The sequence below is a fragment of the Desmodus rotundus genome, chromosome 13 (genome assembly GCF_022682495.2).
Source record: "Desmodus rotundus isolate HL8 chromosome 13, HLdesRot8A.1, whole genome shotgun sequence".
Lineage (NCBI taxonomy): Eukaryota > Metazoa > Chordata > Mammalia > Chiroptera > Phyllostomidae > Desmodus > Desmodus rotundus.
Window position 1 is genome coordinate 15857686 of NC_071399.1, and position 15187 is coordinate 15872872.

Here is a 15187-nt window from a genome sequence, read left to right on the forward strand (position 1 = left end):
GAAAAAGCAGTTGCTGAAGAATGGCATCTGAGGATGAGTGTTGGATAGCAGTGAGTTTTTTATCTCAGTTTGGGAGGGGGAGGTAAGAGAGGTGACAGGAGTGGAGAGGACAGATTAAGCTAAAAAGAATTAAAAAGAAAGGAACATACTCAGAACTTGAGTAGAACTTAAGGTGAAAATAAAAGTACAAAGATAATAGAAAAACTCTCATTTTAATAATTAACATCTATTCCAACTACTGACTTGATTTTGCAAAGAGGAACCATAGACACAGAATAGTTCAGTAGCTTGCTGATATTTACATAGCTAGTAAACGACAGGGCTTGAATTCCAACTGTAGCAATCAGAACCACTATTTCCAAAGGGAGTATTAAGAAAGCACACAGAGTGAGAAAACTTAGTGAGAGGGGATATAGAGACCACGGGGATAAATGGGGAAGGAAAGGGGGCGCAGACAGCATGAAAAAAAAATTACCAATGGGCTAATTATAGTTATGCTTTATTAACAGACACAACGCTTTGGATATGTTAGCTCACTGAGTACCGCTAACAATTCAGATGAGAACACTAGCTAGATGAATATCGACATTCTCTTCTTGCACTAAGTTACATCAGAATAGCAGGCTCCGGGACAAGGTAAGGTAGACTAAACGAGACTTAAGAAAAGAACGGAACAGGACAAGGTAAGCAAGCTGAGGGCGAGAAATGCAGAAAAGCTTCCCATTTAAGTAGAGACTGACTCCAGCTTTCAAATTTCCCCCGCTGGCCCGCCAAAGGGTCACAAGGCCCGCCTCTTAGCCACAAGACCACGCCCCCTTCCGCGGCCGATCTCTGAGCTCCCAATACTTCCCTCCTTCCCTTTGACCCCTCCCACTTCGCCAAGCATCATTTCCTGTGCGCTGGATGCTAATTGGCCCAGCAGTAGGAAGTGAGGGCGGGCGGAGCGGCCGTTGCCGCAGTGACAGTGCTGGGGGAGTCCGAAGATGGCGGCGTCGCGTCGCTCTCAGCATCATCACCACCATCATCAACAACAGCTCCAGCCCGCCCCAGGGGCTTCGGCGCCGCCGCCACCACCTCCCCCACCACTCAGCCCCGGCCTGGCCCCGGGGACCACCCCAGCCTCCCCCACGGCGGGTGGCCTGGCCCCCTTTACCTCTCCGCTGCACGGCCTAGCGCTGCCGGAGGGGGATGGCAGTCGGGATCCGCCCGACAGGCCCCGATCCCCGGACCCGGTTGACAGTACCAGCTGTTGCAATAACACCAGCACAATCTGTACCGTCGCCGCCGCTCCCGTGGTCCCGGTGGTCTCTCCTCCATCAGCTGTCGGGGTCCCTCCCAACCCAGCCGGTGGTGGCAATAACAATTCACCGTCGTCTTCTTCTTCCCCGACTTCTTCCTCATCTTCGTCTCCGTCCTCCCCTGGATCGAGCTTGGCGGAGAGCCCGGAGGCAGCCGGAGTTAGCGCCACAGCAACAGTGGGGCCTGGGGCAGCGGGACCTGGGCCGGGGGTCCCAGCGGTGAGCGGGGCCCTACGGGAACTGTTGGAGGCCTGCCGCAATGGGGACGTGTCCCGGGTAAAGAGGCTGGTGGACGCAGCAAACGTGAATGCTAAGGACATGGCCGGCCGGAAATCTTCCCCCCTGCACTTCGCTGCAGGTCAGAGACTTTTGAGTTGCTTTTTAAGGGTTTTGGTGTTGGGGAAGGGGCTTCGGGTACGGAAGGAGAACAAGTTATTATGATGGAACAAAATGGGGGCGTGGTTATGGTTCTTTAACACCTCACCGGAAGACTAGATAGAGGATCCTTTCATTGATAGTGCCGGGGTGACGGGGGCGTGGTAGGGGAACGTGGGAATCCATTCTTTTTTTGTGTTTGCACAGTGCTATTTGTAACTCTTTCCCAAGTCCCCTTAGTGGTAGTCTCTGGATGTATACGTAACCATTTCAGTTCCGAGTGTGTAGGAATAAAGTTAGATTTGGGCAGTGTTAGAGTAGTTTTGTCATGTGTTTGCTGGTTTGTTTCGTTTTTAAAACAAAAGTATGTTCCCTGAGTCCCCTGAGTAACTCAACAAGTGTTTAAGGACCTATAGTCTTAGTAAGCCTGTGAAAGACAAAAAATAAAGTTTATGAAACCTCCCCTTTCTCAAGTTCAGTCTGGGTGGATCCAAATATCTCTATTTAAAACAACTGGAGGAGACTATTTCGATGCATTATGTGATAACAGGAGAAACGCAGGTTTTGAAGTTCTGGACACTGCTCTTTGTTAGGTCTCTAACATGGACAGTTCAGATCACCTCAGTTCTCCCGTTTGCTCATGGGCGAAAATTACATGCTAAGGTTGTGTGGGTATTTAGTGAGAAGCCATTTGGCACATAAATTCTCCAGAAAAAGTGCTGATTCCTAAACCCTTGACCAATCACTTTTGCCTCTGTCCTTTTTTTTCTTTTAGCACTAACTGACTATTTTCTTTTAAAAACATATTAAAAATATATTATAAAGTACAGAAAAGGACATACTCCCACTGCCTTGATAGCTACTATTGATGTATAATAAAAGTTATAATGTTACATACATCAGAATATTACATTAGAAATGTACATGTTATATATTAATTATACAGCTTATGTAGGACAAATATACAAAATTAAAAAAAAGAACCACACACAAACATCAAAGATGCCCTCTGTTAAGTTTCTTGATGTGTGTCTAATATATGTCATGCCTTCGGTTTATGCTTTTAATGGTAAAACATTTAAGAACTTATGTATTATTTAAATTTACCACAACTTGAAAGATATTATTGTCCTCATTTTACAGATGACAACAGCGAAGTACTTACTGTTTAAATCAGTCCAAATTGAAGAAGTAGTGTAATCTGGATTTGAACTCAAAGCAGTTTTATTTCAGAGCTAATGAAATCAAGATTAAACTATTATAACCTATAACTGGGTTAATGCCACTTTTAGTTTTTATATTTGTGATGAAGAGTTTTTGCTTTTCAAGTTTTGGGGGAAGTAATTGGGACATATGTTTTAAGAGTACATTCACACATTTTTATTGCAGCCTATACTTAGAAACATTTTACATTGTCACACTCACAAACTGAACCAAAAGTTTCAGGAAACATTACTTTTCCTTACTCCATGTGCTGTATGCTGATATTTTATATCCTATTGCATTTCTTTTTTTACAAATGCTGCTTGTTGACCTGGCCCTGATCAACAATGCGAGCAACACAGGAAACCCGTGTTAGAGTACCGGTCCGTTCTTGACAAGTACACAGTACTGTTCGGAATGTAATGAGTTGAATCGTAAGTGGGCTTCCATCTAACTAGACATTTCCTCAAGGATATTGTTAATTTTAGCTGAAATAGCATCTTTTTTAAGGCCAAATGAAGGTCTGTGACTGATGTTATAAATTAACCAAGGTTGTTTATTTTTTCATACTTTATTCCAAATTTGACTATTTTAACATGTGTCACACATCTTGTGACTCCACACGCTTTGTAAGTAATCACAGATAATCATTTATTTGTGTGATAATGAATTTATGTAGTATTAGCCACACATAAAGTAGTTTGGCTCCCAATCACTTCTTTTGTTTGCTGCAGTAGTTAACTTTGAATTGTTTTGGAGTTTTACGTATACCCAGATAAGCTATGAAGACAAGCTAGAGGCTTGTAATTTTTGTTGTAATTATGAGAACCTAACTTTGAACTGGTTTTTACAGAAAAAAAATTATTTGTAGTTTAGTTGTGGAAAACAGACAGAACAAGAACAGTAAAACTCGCCATGGTATAAAAACAACACCCTGAGTCAGTTTACCAGACTTCATGTGTGTGGGCACAACGCTGAAACTTTGTCAGATCCAGTCTTCTCCATCACACATAGGCTGAGTAGCTAAAAATAATTCTCAGTTGACTGTCAGTTGGTTCAAATGCTAGTCATTGAATTGTGCTGGAATAGCTGTTTTAAAGATGGAAATTGATTCAGTCCCTTGTATGGAAAAGCTTAAAACCTGTACTTCACTTTTTCTCAAATGTTTTATTACTTATCACAGATTCGGTGTTAGGCACTGACACAATTTTGAAATGGCAAATAGTCCATACCCTTCTGGAGCTTGCAGTCTATGGGGGGAAGTAAACAAGAACAATAACAAACCCCACCCCACAGAGCGTGCAGCCCGAAGTGATAGGAAAAGTACATTACACTCTGTTCAGCAGACAGTAGGGGCTCTTGTGCTGGCTTTAGAGCATCAGGAAGTCTCTCTAGATGGAGATTGTTAAGCAGGGATTTAAAAGTGAGTCCAAGCTAGCTAGACAGGGAAAATTGGAAGGAAGAATGTTAATTAATGCCTTTTTTTTTTTTTTTCATTTTAAAGTGAGTTTATAGTTCTATAGAATGAAATGAAACCATTTTTAAAGATCTCAGAAATGGTGTGAAGTCATATTTCAACCCTTACGACTTTTTAAAAATATTACCATAAGAGTAACCAAAATTCTTTCCAGCAGCACAACTAAGAATCCTTTCTATTCCGTTTTGGAATGTGATAATTACTTGTTTAACATAAGGCTTAGAGACAATGTTATTAATGGAATTACCCTATCCACATTTAGAAATACAATCTTCAGTTTCCATTGTTGATGTGGTTCTCAAAATGCTATTTATAATGCCTTCTTGCAGAGGGCTCTATCAAAATGAACCAGCCTTACATTGTTCACAAGAGTTTATGTAAGACTTTCTCTTCTACAGATAAGATCCTTGACCCTGGTTTTCTATTGTTCAGAGGACAAGTCAAAACTTTATAAATAGTATCAATTTGGAGCAATGATATCTTCTTAGTTTAGTGTCTAGTAGTGACATACTTTTGTTAAAGGACTCTGATGAGGTCTCTTTTTAAAGAAAAGTTTAGGTGAGGTCTTTTTCAAAAAAGCTTTTAACAAAGCATTGAATTCTGGGATTTCATAGTATTTATTTTAAATTGAATATGTTTTGGAATAGGCTTCCTGGTAGTTCATTAACAGATGACTTGGATTGGGATGTGTAATGTGAGATACTTCAGTATCAAACCCAGCGAAGTATGTAGGGCAGTTTTCTGCTTTCTTTTCCTTTGGATGGCATCTGCGGCAACACACGTTTAGCTACGTAGACGGCGCCTGACTTACTCCTGTCTCTCCTGACTTTTCAGCGTGACCCTGCTTGTCTTTTTGTCCTTATCACTACAAATGTAGTTCCTACTAAAAAAAACACACGGTGTCCTCTAAACTGTGGCACATCAGCCACAGTTTAGAACTGGGAAAAGGAGTCAAAGCGCTCAGTCCTGGGGTGGGAGGGAATCTTTCTATCCTTTTCGTTGTCTGGCAAGGTCCTTGATTCTACTTTTAAGCCAATGTCCTGCCTCAGGATTTAAGATTGGTCTAATTTGGTAATAGAAGAAAAGGAACTAGTTTCATAAATATCTCCCCAGGCTTAAAATTGTTGGCTATATAGCTTGGATTGTCTTTTACTTAGTGTTTTCTTAAAACCCACACTTTACTTTAGGTACCACTCAGCAAACTAGTACTAAAGAGAATGTCCTCATTCTGATAAAGGACAGCTGTGAAAAACTCGAAGCTGACATATTTAATGGTGAATATTGAACATTTTTCCTTTAACGGCTGGAAAAAGGAATGCTGTGTACTCTAACCACTTCTGTTCAACCCTGTCAAGAAAAAGAAATACAAGGCACGAGTGTCTCTATTTGCAGATCCCATGATTCTTTAATGAAAATCCTAAAGAATCTACAAAAGAGCTAATCAGTTCTATGGGGTTAATATGGAAATTAATCATACTAACAACTAACATTTGAAAAAATAAAGATTTTCAAAATCTATTACAATACATCAATACACATTTTTAAAAAATTAGGAATAACAAATGTCATGAAAGGCCCTACATTGACATTATAAAAATTACAAAAAAAAAGAAAGGAAAGAGAGAAAGGAAAGAAAGAAAGGAAAAGAAAGCATATCCCCACTCATTTTCACAGCCAGAAGTTATGGGGACTTCTCTTCCTGGCACTGGACCTGTGGGCTGGGGGACCTGGTGTGGGGTTGGGACCCCTCACTCCCTGGGGGAACTGCAGCCAAGGTATCCCTCCCAATTTTTACCCACCGCACATGAGTGTAGGGACCAGCCTGGTCTGTGTCTCTGCCCCTCCCACCAGTCTCAGTGTGGCTTCTATTCCCTAGTTGTAGGACTTCCATTCAGCCAGATTTCAGGTGGCTCTGAATGGTGGTTGTGCTGAGTTTAGTTGTAAAATAAGCTTGGCATGGTTGTGGGAGGAGGCAAGTTCTGCGGTTACCTTCACCGCCATCTGGAGCCATCTTGACCGGAAGTTGCTTGGTAAGTGCTCTTGAAAAGAATAAGTATTCTGCAGTTGTTGGTTATAATATAAATAAATCAAGTTAAGCTGTATAACACCTGAACCTTGAGAGATCCGAAATACTCACTGTCATGCATTGGGATCTCTCTCTTTTGGAATCCAGCCTCCATGCTTTGAGAAAGATTGTGGGGTGGGAGGTAAGGCGGGTCAAGGGTCCACAGTGACTCTCTTAGCCAGTACCCACTGGCTGCTGAGTGAGTGAAGCACCTTGGATATTCAGCTTCATCAAGCGTGCAGATGCCTGAATTCAGTTCGTGCACAGTACCACCAGCAATAAAAGCAGTTGTTACTTTAAGCCACTAAAGTTTGGAATAGTTTGTTATACAGCAATGGATACCTGAAGTCATTACTGTATTTTTCAGACTATAAGACACACCGGACCGTAAGACGCACCTAGGCTTTAGAGGAGGAAAATAGGAAAAAAAATTTTGAAGCAAAAAATGTGGTAAAATATTCAATAACATAAATAACAATATTTCACCAATGTAAATATAAACAGAACTCAACAGCAGCATTAACAACCATTATTCCTGACTTTAAGCTTTAAGTACGGAAACTCCTCTAATCATCAGGGAAACCCAAGAAAACTCCCCGTCACTACTGTCCACATTTATGAAGCTCAGCTCCTCAGAATCACTAGTGTCACTGTCTTCACTCTGTTCATAGACAATGTCATCTTCAGAGCCGTCTAAGGCGTTGCTGACACTGTTATGGGGGGATCTGCTGCCGGAGGGCCACAGGTTGTGCAGCACTCTTGTATGGGGACAGCAGTTTTGCACAACCTGTGTGGCTCTGCAGCTGTTGCCCAATTACAGCTCCCATCAACCCAACCTGTCCAAGCATGATGGGAGTTGTAGCTTTGCAACAGCTGCAGGGCCACATTGATAGGTGACCCTGCAGTGGAATTCGCCTATGTTAATGTTAATGGGGGACACACCAGTCATGTGATGGAGGCACGTGCGGGCACCGCAGGCTTTCTTCTAACATGCCTGCACCGCCTGTACCCTCCTCCCTAGCACTATAGTGTGCCGCACTATAATATGCCACAGCAGGGACTCCGCTCCTGCCTCCCTTGCTTCGCACCTTTGGGACACCCCCTCCTCCCAGCCCAGGGCCCACAGCATCGCCCCACTCCTGCCGCCAGCAGCTTCCTGCAGCGCGCCCCTGCTCCTGTCTCCTGTGTCCCCACTCCACCACCACCACTACCCGCCCCGCCCCCAGTGAGCCACATAAGCTACATTCGGACTATAAGAGGCACCCCCCTTTCCTCCCAAATTGGGGAGGAGTGCCTCTTATAGTCCAGAAGAATACGGTAACTATTTCTGTTGCTAATACCACTATTCCTTATATTGCTGTGTCTAATTTTGATGGTCTGGCACTTGATCTTTAGAGTTTACTCAGGATTATGTCCTGGAAACGGTATTTCCTGAAAATTTTTCAATGTCAGTCAGCTGCCTTATTTTTGGAAGTCAGTTTGGCTGAATGTAAAACTTTCGGTTCTCATATTCTTTCCTGAGTATTTAAAAAGTTATTCCACTCTAGTAAAAAATGTAAATACTGAAAGTCTAATGGTTATCTGATTTTCTTTCCTTTGGTCTTTTTTCCTGGTTGTCCAAAGGGTTCTTTTTCCTCTTTCATTTAAGTCCAGGTATTCTGATAGTTTAGACTAAGTTGATTTTCTCAGATAATACAACGTGCCATTTTCTTTGCATACAAGGGTAGTTTCAGATCTTTTATTTTAGCAGTTTTCTTGAATTATAGTTTTTAGTGTTCACCATTTTTCCTTGGTTTTATGTATGTTGAAAACTTGCCTGTCTTCTAAATTCGTTCCTTGCTTTTTCTTTGTGGTAACAGATACATGACATAAAAGTTACCATCTTAACCATTTTTAAGTGTACACTTCAGTGCCATCAAGTATGTGCACAGTGTTGTACAACCATCATCGGTGTCCGTTTTCACAGCTTTCCGCTGTCCTAGACAGAAAGTCTGTGCCCATTTGAATAATAACTGCCTGTTCTCACCTCCCCAGCCCCCAGCCACTGGTAACTGTCACTCTTGAAAGCTTAAAAAAAATATGTATCTTCAGTTACTTTTGCTTTCCAAAAAAATGTCTCCTTTTACCTTCTGTTTCTCTTACTGTAGGAGTTGGGAAACTTTTTCTGTAAATGGCCAGACAATGAACATTTCAGGCTTGGTGCCCTATATGGTCAGGTACTCCACTGTGCTTTTGTACCATGAAGGTGTCAATCGGTTGCGTTCCTAAACAACTTTGTTTGTAAAAACAGGTGATGGCCACATTCGGGGCATGGCTCCTAGTTTGCTAATCCCCGTCATAATGCACTACCTGTGGTGTTTTCTTCACTTTTGTTTTCCTTCTTTAGCCTTTCATTCTGAAATGAGTTTTTCTTTTATTTTTAATTACTTCCTGAGTTTTACCTTCTTATTTCTAATTCAGGTGTATGCTGTTTTTTTCATAACTTGTATCGTTTTTCATGTTGTCTCATAGCTAGTTTTGAAATAGGAAATTGTAATGCTCTCTGTTTTGTGGACATTTTCTTCTGTTACATGTTGTCTATTGGGGTCCAATTCTGCTCAAATTCTTACAAGAACTTTGTATGGCATTTGACCTCAATATTTTTCCATCGCTCATTTTTATAGAAATTAATTACTAAATAATTTCCAGGATAAAAATGGAGGTCTGAGATGCTGAGGGCAACTCTGCTTGTCCTACCTGCCGATGTTGGACACGCATCTCTGACCTCGAATAGAGGAAGTCTCTCAGTCAGTTTGCAGGATCATCTCTCCCAGTAGTACTTAAATTATGAAACGGCACTCTTCCAAACCTCAGTTTATGTTAGCCTCTGCGCCCCTTTCAAGGGCGCCCTACTCAGATGTTCTGTTAAGGACATTTTACAGATAAGATGATTTCCTCACAGCCTTGTTACATGGAAGTCTCTTTTAGAAGTCTCTCTTTTTTTCTGACAAGTTTAGCCTGGTTATCTGCCTTCTTTTCTCTCCTTTGCGGCATTTCCTTTCTTTCAGACCTGAGGTGATTCTTTGGCAGTTAAAAGGCCAAACAAATACATCTGGGGGATAGAAGCCATATCATAGAGGGCGAAACTGTGAGCATAAGTATGTTGAAAGATGGAATCTTAAGCTTAGAGCCCAGGAGAAGAAAACAATCAATGTAAATGATGCTAAGAAGATGTATTTCATTGCAGTGTTAGGTTTTGGAAAGGAGTAAACATCATTATGAGTCTTGGGATGAAATGCCAGATAACACACTAGAGTGGCTTATATTTAAGTGTATGTAATAGCCCGCTTTTGCTCCATGGACAAAGAAATCTTTTGGGTAGTTGATTGTAAAATATGCAGTAGAGACAATTGAAAACATGAGTGCCTCTTAAATTCTCATTTTCCCCCTTTTTCAGGGTCCTTGAAATTACTTTGGCCCGTGTTTACTCTTCTGACAGAAACTCTCAGGAAGTTAGGGGAGCCTAACGACTTGTATCATCCCTGTGGATCATAATAAGAATTCAGTAGGGTGGGTTTTTTTGATTTCTGCCAAAGCCTAGGTGCATCATTTGATTTCGAGTAATTGATGCAAGTCCTGAGTGTTTTGTTTTTGTACGCCTATTGGATTTTCCTTCTAAGGCTTCATCGGCTCTCTAAGATTGCTTTCCCCAACTGTGAGTTGCTGGGTTCCTTGTCAAGTGGAAACTTGTTTTGCTCGTTTATTCAGGTATCTGTGTGTGGATGAATCAGCAGTGTGAGCTTCAACACTTTTTCTTCTGAGGCTGTTTTCTCAAAAAACTGTTTTCTGTGTCAGCTCCCTATTCAATTCAGACTAGTGATTTTTTAAAATTGTAAAGTAAAGGGGAAATACTGTGGTGTAAAGTTTCCCTTCCCTCTTACCTTTTTGATAGGACAAACCAAACTAATGGTTAGTGACAGCTGTTTGTTGGTTTGTTGGGACTTGCAACGTTTTTTGTCCTGTGATAGATTTCAAAAGAAAGTAAAGACATATTTGGTGGTTAGCAGGTGGTTTTTATTAACTGCAAACTAAAAAAAAATAGTTTTGAATTTACCGATTGACCAAAAATCCTTAAGCTGAAGCCCCCTGTATCGAGTACGGTTTAAAACTAACCTGCACCTCCTGGTGCTCAGCTAATGCCCAGTTAATGCTTTTGAAAACCTAGAATACGTGTGTGTATAACTAGACACTGAAAAGGTGCTTTCATGCTGATATGTTCACCAGCCAAGAAAAGCGCGTTGATAATTCTCATCCATCTTATTTAGTAAGATGTGCAGTTCTTCATTTCCAGAGGCTCACGTTGTTCTCGCGTTGACTGTGGAAATCTGTTATTTCAGAAAGAAATAACATGGGATTGTGGTTAATGAACACATTTAACTGTTTTTTTCTAATGTCTTAATAAGTGATGCTGACCTACGCTTTACAACATTGCTGCGGGAAATTATTCTCACTCGGGGAAAAAAGAACTTTTGGACTAATTAAAAAACTTACAGCAAGCTATCAAAAACTTTGCTATCCCTCTCCCCCCCCCCACCCCCCCCCCCCCCCACATACACACAAAATCCGCAAAGATTTAACAGTAGGGAAGTGTAACTGTTGCCCTATTGGAATTTTCTGAAAGCTGATAAAACTGAGGTATACAATAAGATTCAGTATTTAATTCAGTGAATTATTTATATATAGTATGTGCTCTATAGATATTTGAGTAAGTAGAACTTTGTAAGTTCTGATTTCTGATCTTCTGACTTTTTTTTTAAATAAGAAATTTAAACTCACTTTATTTACATCCTTTGCTTTCTTAAATATGTAAATAATCTTACATATTAGCCAGCCCTTTGTCATTAAAGTGCTTTCACCGCTCCATTGGCTTATATGTGAATAAACTTTGTTTTGATAGTGTTACTAAATGAGTGTAAAAACTGACAAAAATAGCAACAGCTGCCTTGGAGTGTTTTCCCTATGTAATTTTATTTAATCCTGACAGCAACCGAATGGATATGAGTATGAGATATTTTAAGGGTGAAGAAACTGAGACTTAGAGATCAAAGTCTTGTCCAAGGTCACATAGCTGTTAAGTGATAGAGGCAGATTTAAACCCATGTCTAGCTGTCCTAAAATCATGTGGCCCATGCTACTCAAACAGAAAGATGATAGCAATGAGAAATAATTTGAGGGTCATTTTATAATTTGATAGTTACTGCTTTCTCACATTTGTTTTCTGAAAATAAAAGTACATGAACAAATTTTGGAAAGCACAGTAAAAGTAGCCCATCATCTCACTACCCCAAGGCAGGCAGGTCATGTAGTCTTTCTGACATATCTCCCCCAGCAGTTACTAGCATGTGGGACTCTGATCTTTTGATCAGTTGCTTCGTAACCATGCAGTGTGATTGAAAGTAATCTGTCTTTGAGAAACTCATAATTTAATGGAAGACGACATTTGGCAACTCTTTAAAAAACTACTTAAAATTGTTAGAAATATTTAAGATAAACTGCTGTGTGTTTTGATTCATGCAAGCAGTCAAGAAAAAAGAATTTGAATAGTAAATAAAATATAGGGACTCACAACAGTTTGAAAATATATAATGTCCTGACCTAACCCTTAAAAGTAGTTAAGCTGGTAAATTTTGTGTTACAAATATGTTACCACAATTAAAAATTTTAAAATGGGGGGACCTGCTATTGTAGGCATTTTGGTTTTCCTGTTGTCCAAGAAAGAACTCAATTCTTAATATTACCAACGTGAAATGGGAAATAGCTTATTCAGTGGAGTGTATCTTCGTGTTGAAGATACCCTTTCATCTCTTCTGTTAATTCACATTTCTGAGAGTAAATGTGATCCTTCATTGGCAGTATGAAACCAAGTATTAATAGAGTGTTTATAGAAATTGAAAGGAATTTATGCAACTTGCTTAATTAGTAGTCACAAGGACAATTCCAGTGTGTCTCTCCTTTGGTCTGTTTCTCAGGAATCTGGCTTGAATCCTAATACTTTATAGTAGTTAAGTAAGAACTCATTAAATGTAAGTGCTATAAGCACCAAGAAGATGAGAATTATTTCCTGCTCCTGAGAAAGTTTGTAGTTAAAATGCAGTGGTTCTCAAATTTGTCAGTCTGTGAGCTCTTTTACACTCTTAAAAATAATTGATAGAGCTTTTTTGTTTATGTGGATTATGTCTATGGAGATTTATCATATTAGGAATTAAAACCAAGACATTAAAATTTAACGATAATAAACTCTGTGTCAACCGATGGTTCTTGGTGCCAATTTACCACCAACAGTAATCCCCAGTTTGGGATGAAGTGAAGAAGGAAACTATTCAGTGCAAACAGCTCATGTGATCTAGCACAGCTGTGAGAACAGCTTAATAGTGTTACAGCTCAATTAAGAGACAGCGCGGCTATAGAACAGCATGGCTACAAGGTGGCCTTCTGGGGGGTAAGGCCCCTCTTTGGCTAGGCAGCTCTGCTATGGTCTGCTCCATCTGCTTTGCTCTGCGCTACGCCAGTCTGCTCCACTGACTGTGGACCAGTGAGATGTGTTTGGTTGTTTCAACCTTTGATTCTTCAGTTCCAGCCAGGGATACAGTCTTTGGTGGAAAGGGAAAGTGTGCTGGAGCCAGAGAGGAGCTGACTTATATTGACAGAAGTCCCCAACCCCAGTCCCTGATTGGTTCATCCTCATGCAAATGAGGATTCCAGATCCTTGCAGTATGATTGGTCCAAAAGGTGCTGCCCTGATTGGTCAGGATGGAGCTGCTTTGCTTGTTTGGTAAAATTGCTGATATGGATATAGCTGTGCAACTCTGACTGGATGGGGATGGCCTCAATCCTATTGATTGAAATGCAGTTCCAGGAACTCCTTTATAAGGGATTGCTCAACTGGCAGGGACTTAGTACAGGTAGGCTTCTCCCTGAAGCATGGCTTGTGTGAGAGGCCCCTGTTTATAACGGACTGCTAGGCTCTCTTTTTTAAATTTGACCCCAGTTACCAGGAGCCCTTCTTGGTATGTGTCTTCTTTCTTAGGGTCCACATGTGTTAGAGGTACATCACACGTTTAAAGAAAAGTATTTTCTAAAACAAGATTAATGAAAAGAGGGAGTATTTTACACTTTGTAAGTCACTGTAATGTTTCTGACTGAATAGAACAGATGAATTTTCATTGCTTCTGCGTGCCATTTGTTGTGCTTTATTATTTTTTTGGATTAATGTGTACGAAGGTAATTCTGCTTTAAATCCTGGATAACTTTGTAGTTGGAAAGTGAAGAAATCTTTTCATAGCATTCGGAGATAACCTTAGATTTGTTTTCTTTGATACTACACCCAAAGTTGATAAATAGCATTTTCCTAAAGATTAGCTGCAATACGGACTCTGAAGCCGTATCAGTAAATTTTTCACACTCTGTTATGCTAAAATTCATTGGCCTGTCTTGCATGAATGGATCTTACACCTACAAGCATGTTTTGGTCATTTCAAAAATATTAATTCACTGAGTTCTGCATATCGTCCAAATGTTGACGCATTTCACTTTTATATAATAAACACATTTGTTAATATCACCACCAATCTTACCGCAAAAGTATTGGGAAATTGTTAAGCTCATGGTGGCAGATGCCATTTAAAAAAATTGTCATCTTTATTTGAAAGCTCAAATTTTGTCATTGGGAACAAATATTATCTGCTGTTTTCCTTGAGGGTACAGGCCCGCTTTGTTCACTCTGGAGAAAGTGCCTGCCGAATACACAGATCAGACTGAGCTCCAACAGGAGCATGTTTCGTTCCTCGAGACAACCGTATGGTGTGTAGTAGAAGTGATCCGTGTGTACTTCTCGTTTCGCCACAAGAATATTAGAGAGAGATGTACTCGAGGGTTGGCATTGAATAACATTAATAATATTTACATTTTCATGAAGGATATTCTTCAGTGAAACTGGGGGCTTTTTTTTATTTTAACTGTGAGAACCTGGCGTTGAGGAATACAATGATTAACACTGTAGTTTGGTGCCACTGCCTGGGTTCATGCCGAGTTTTATCACATTGCTCTTGTGTCATCAGGAGCACCGCGCACGCTTTCTAGATGATCAGCTTGTGGTATAAAAGCAAGAAGGCAAAGCACCTTAGTATCATTTTCTACGTAGTTTTGACCTTAGATCCCCACACTTTGGAAGTTGTCAAGCTAATACGAGTGGTTCTTAATTTTGTTAACATTCTTTTGAGAATCTGTAAAAGGTATAGACATTTTCTCCAGAAAGATATACTTAAACGCCAAATTTTACATGTAATTTTCAGATGATTACAGACTTTCAGACGCACAAGAGCCATGGTTTTCAAACAGGTTGGTAGGCCACTCTCCCAAAGTCTCTCATTCAGTTGTTCTGGAATAGAGCCTGAGAATTTGCATTTTTAACAAGTTCCGTCTGCATGCTGATGCTCACTGCTCTGAGAGCAGCGGTCCTAAACCCTAGTCTAATCAGATCCAATCCCACAGGCAGGGGTAGGGCTTTTATTTATTTTTTAAAATCAGTCAGTTAATTAACTACTTTTTAGAGAAAGGGGAAGGGATGGAGAAAGAGAGGGAGAAAAACATCCATCGGTTGCCTCTTGCACGCCCCCAACCGGGGACCTGGCCCACAACCCAGGCATGTGCCCTGCCCGACTGGGAATCGGACCTTTCAGTTCTCAGGCCAGCACTCAATCCACTGGGCCAAACCAGCCAGGGCCTTTTATT

The 15187-nt window shown here is 40.6% G+C and overlaps 1 protein-coding gene across 2 annotated transcripts in view; it reads left to right on the forward strand.

Annotated features, from left to right (window-relative positions):
• Window positions 1–950: 950 nt before the first annotated feature.
• TNKS (tankyrase) overlaps window positions 951–15187 on the forward strand; it is a 157095-nt gene continuing 142858 nt past the window's right edge. For both annotated transcript variants that reach the window (XM_053916860.1, XM_053916861.1), the window contains exon 1: window positions 951–1656. In XM_053916860.1, coding sequence (XP_053772835.1) covers window positions 984–1656 — 673 coding nt within the window. In that variant the 5' untranslated portion in view covers window positions 951–983. The remainder of the gene's footprint in view (window positions 1657–15187) is intronic.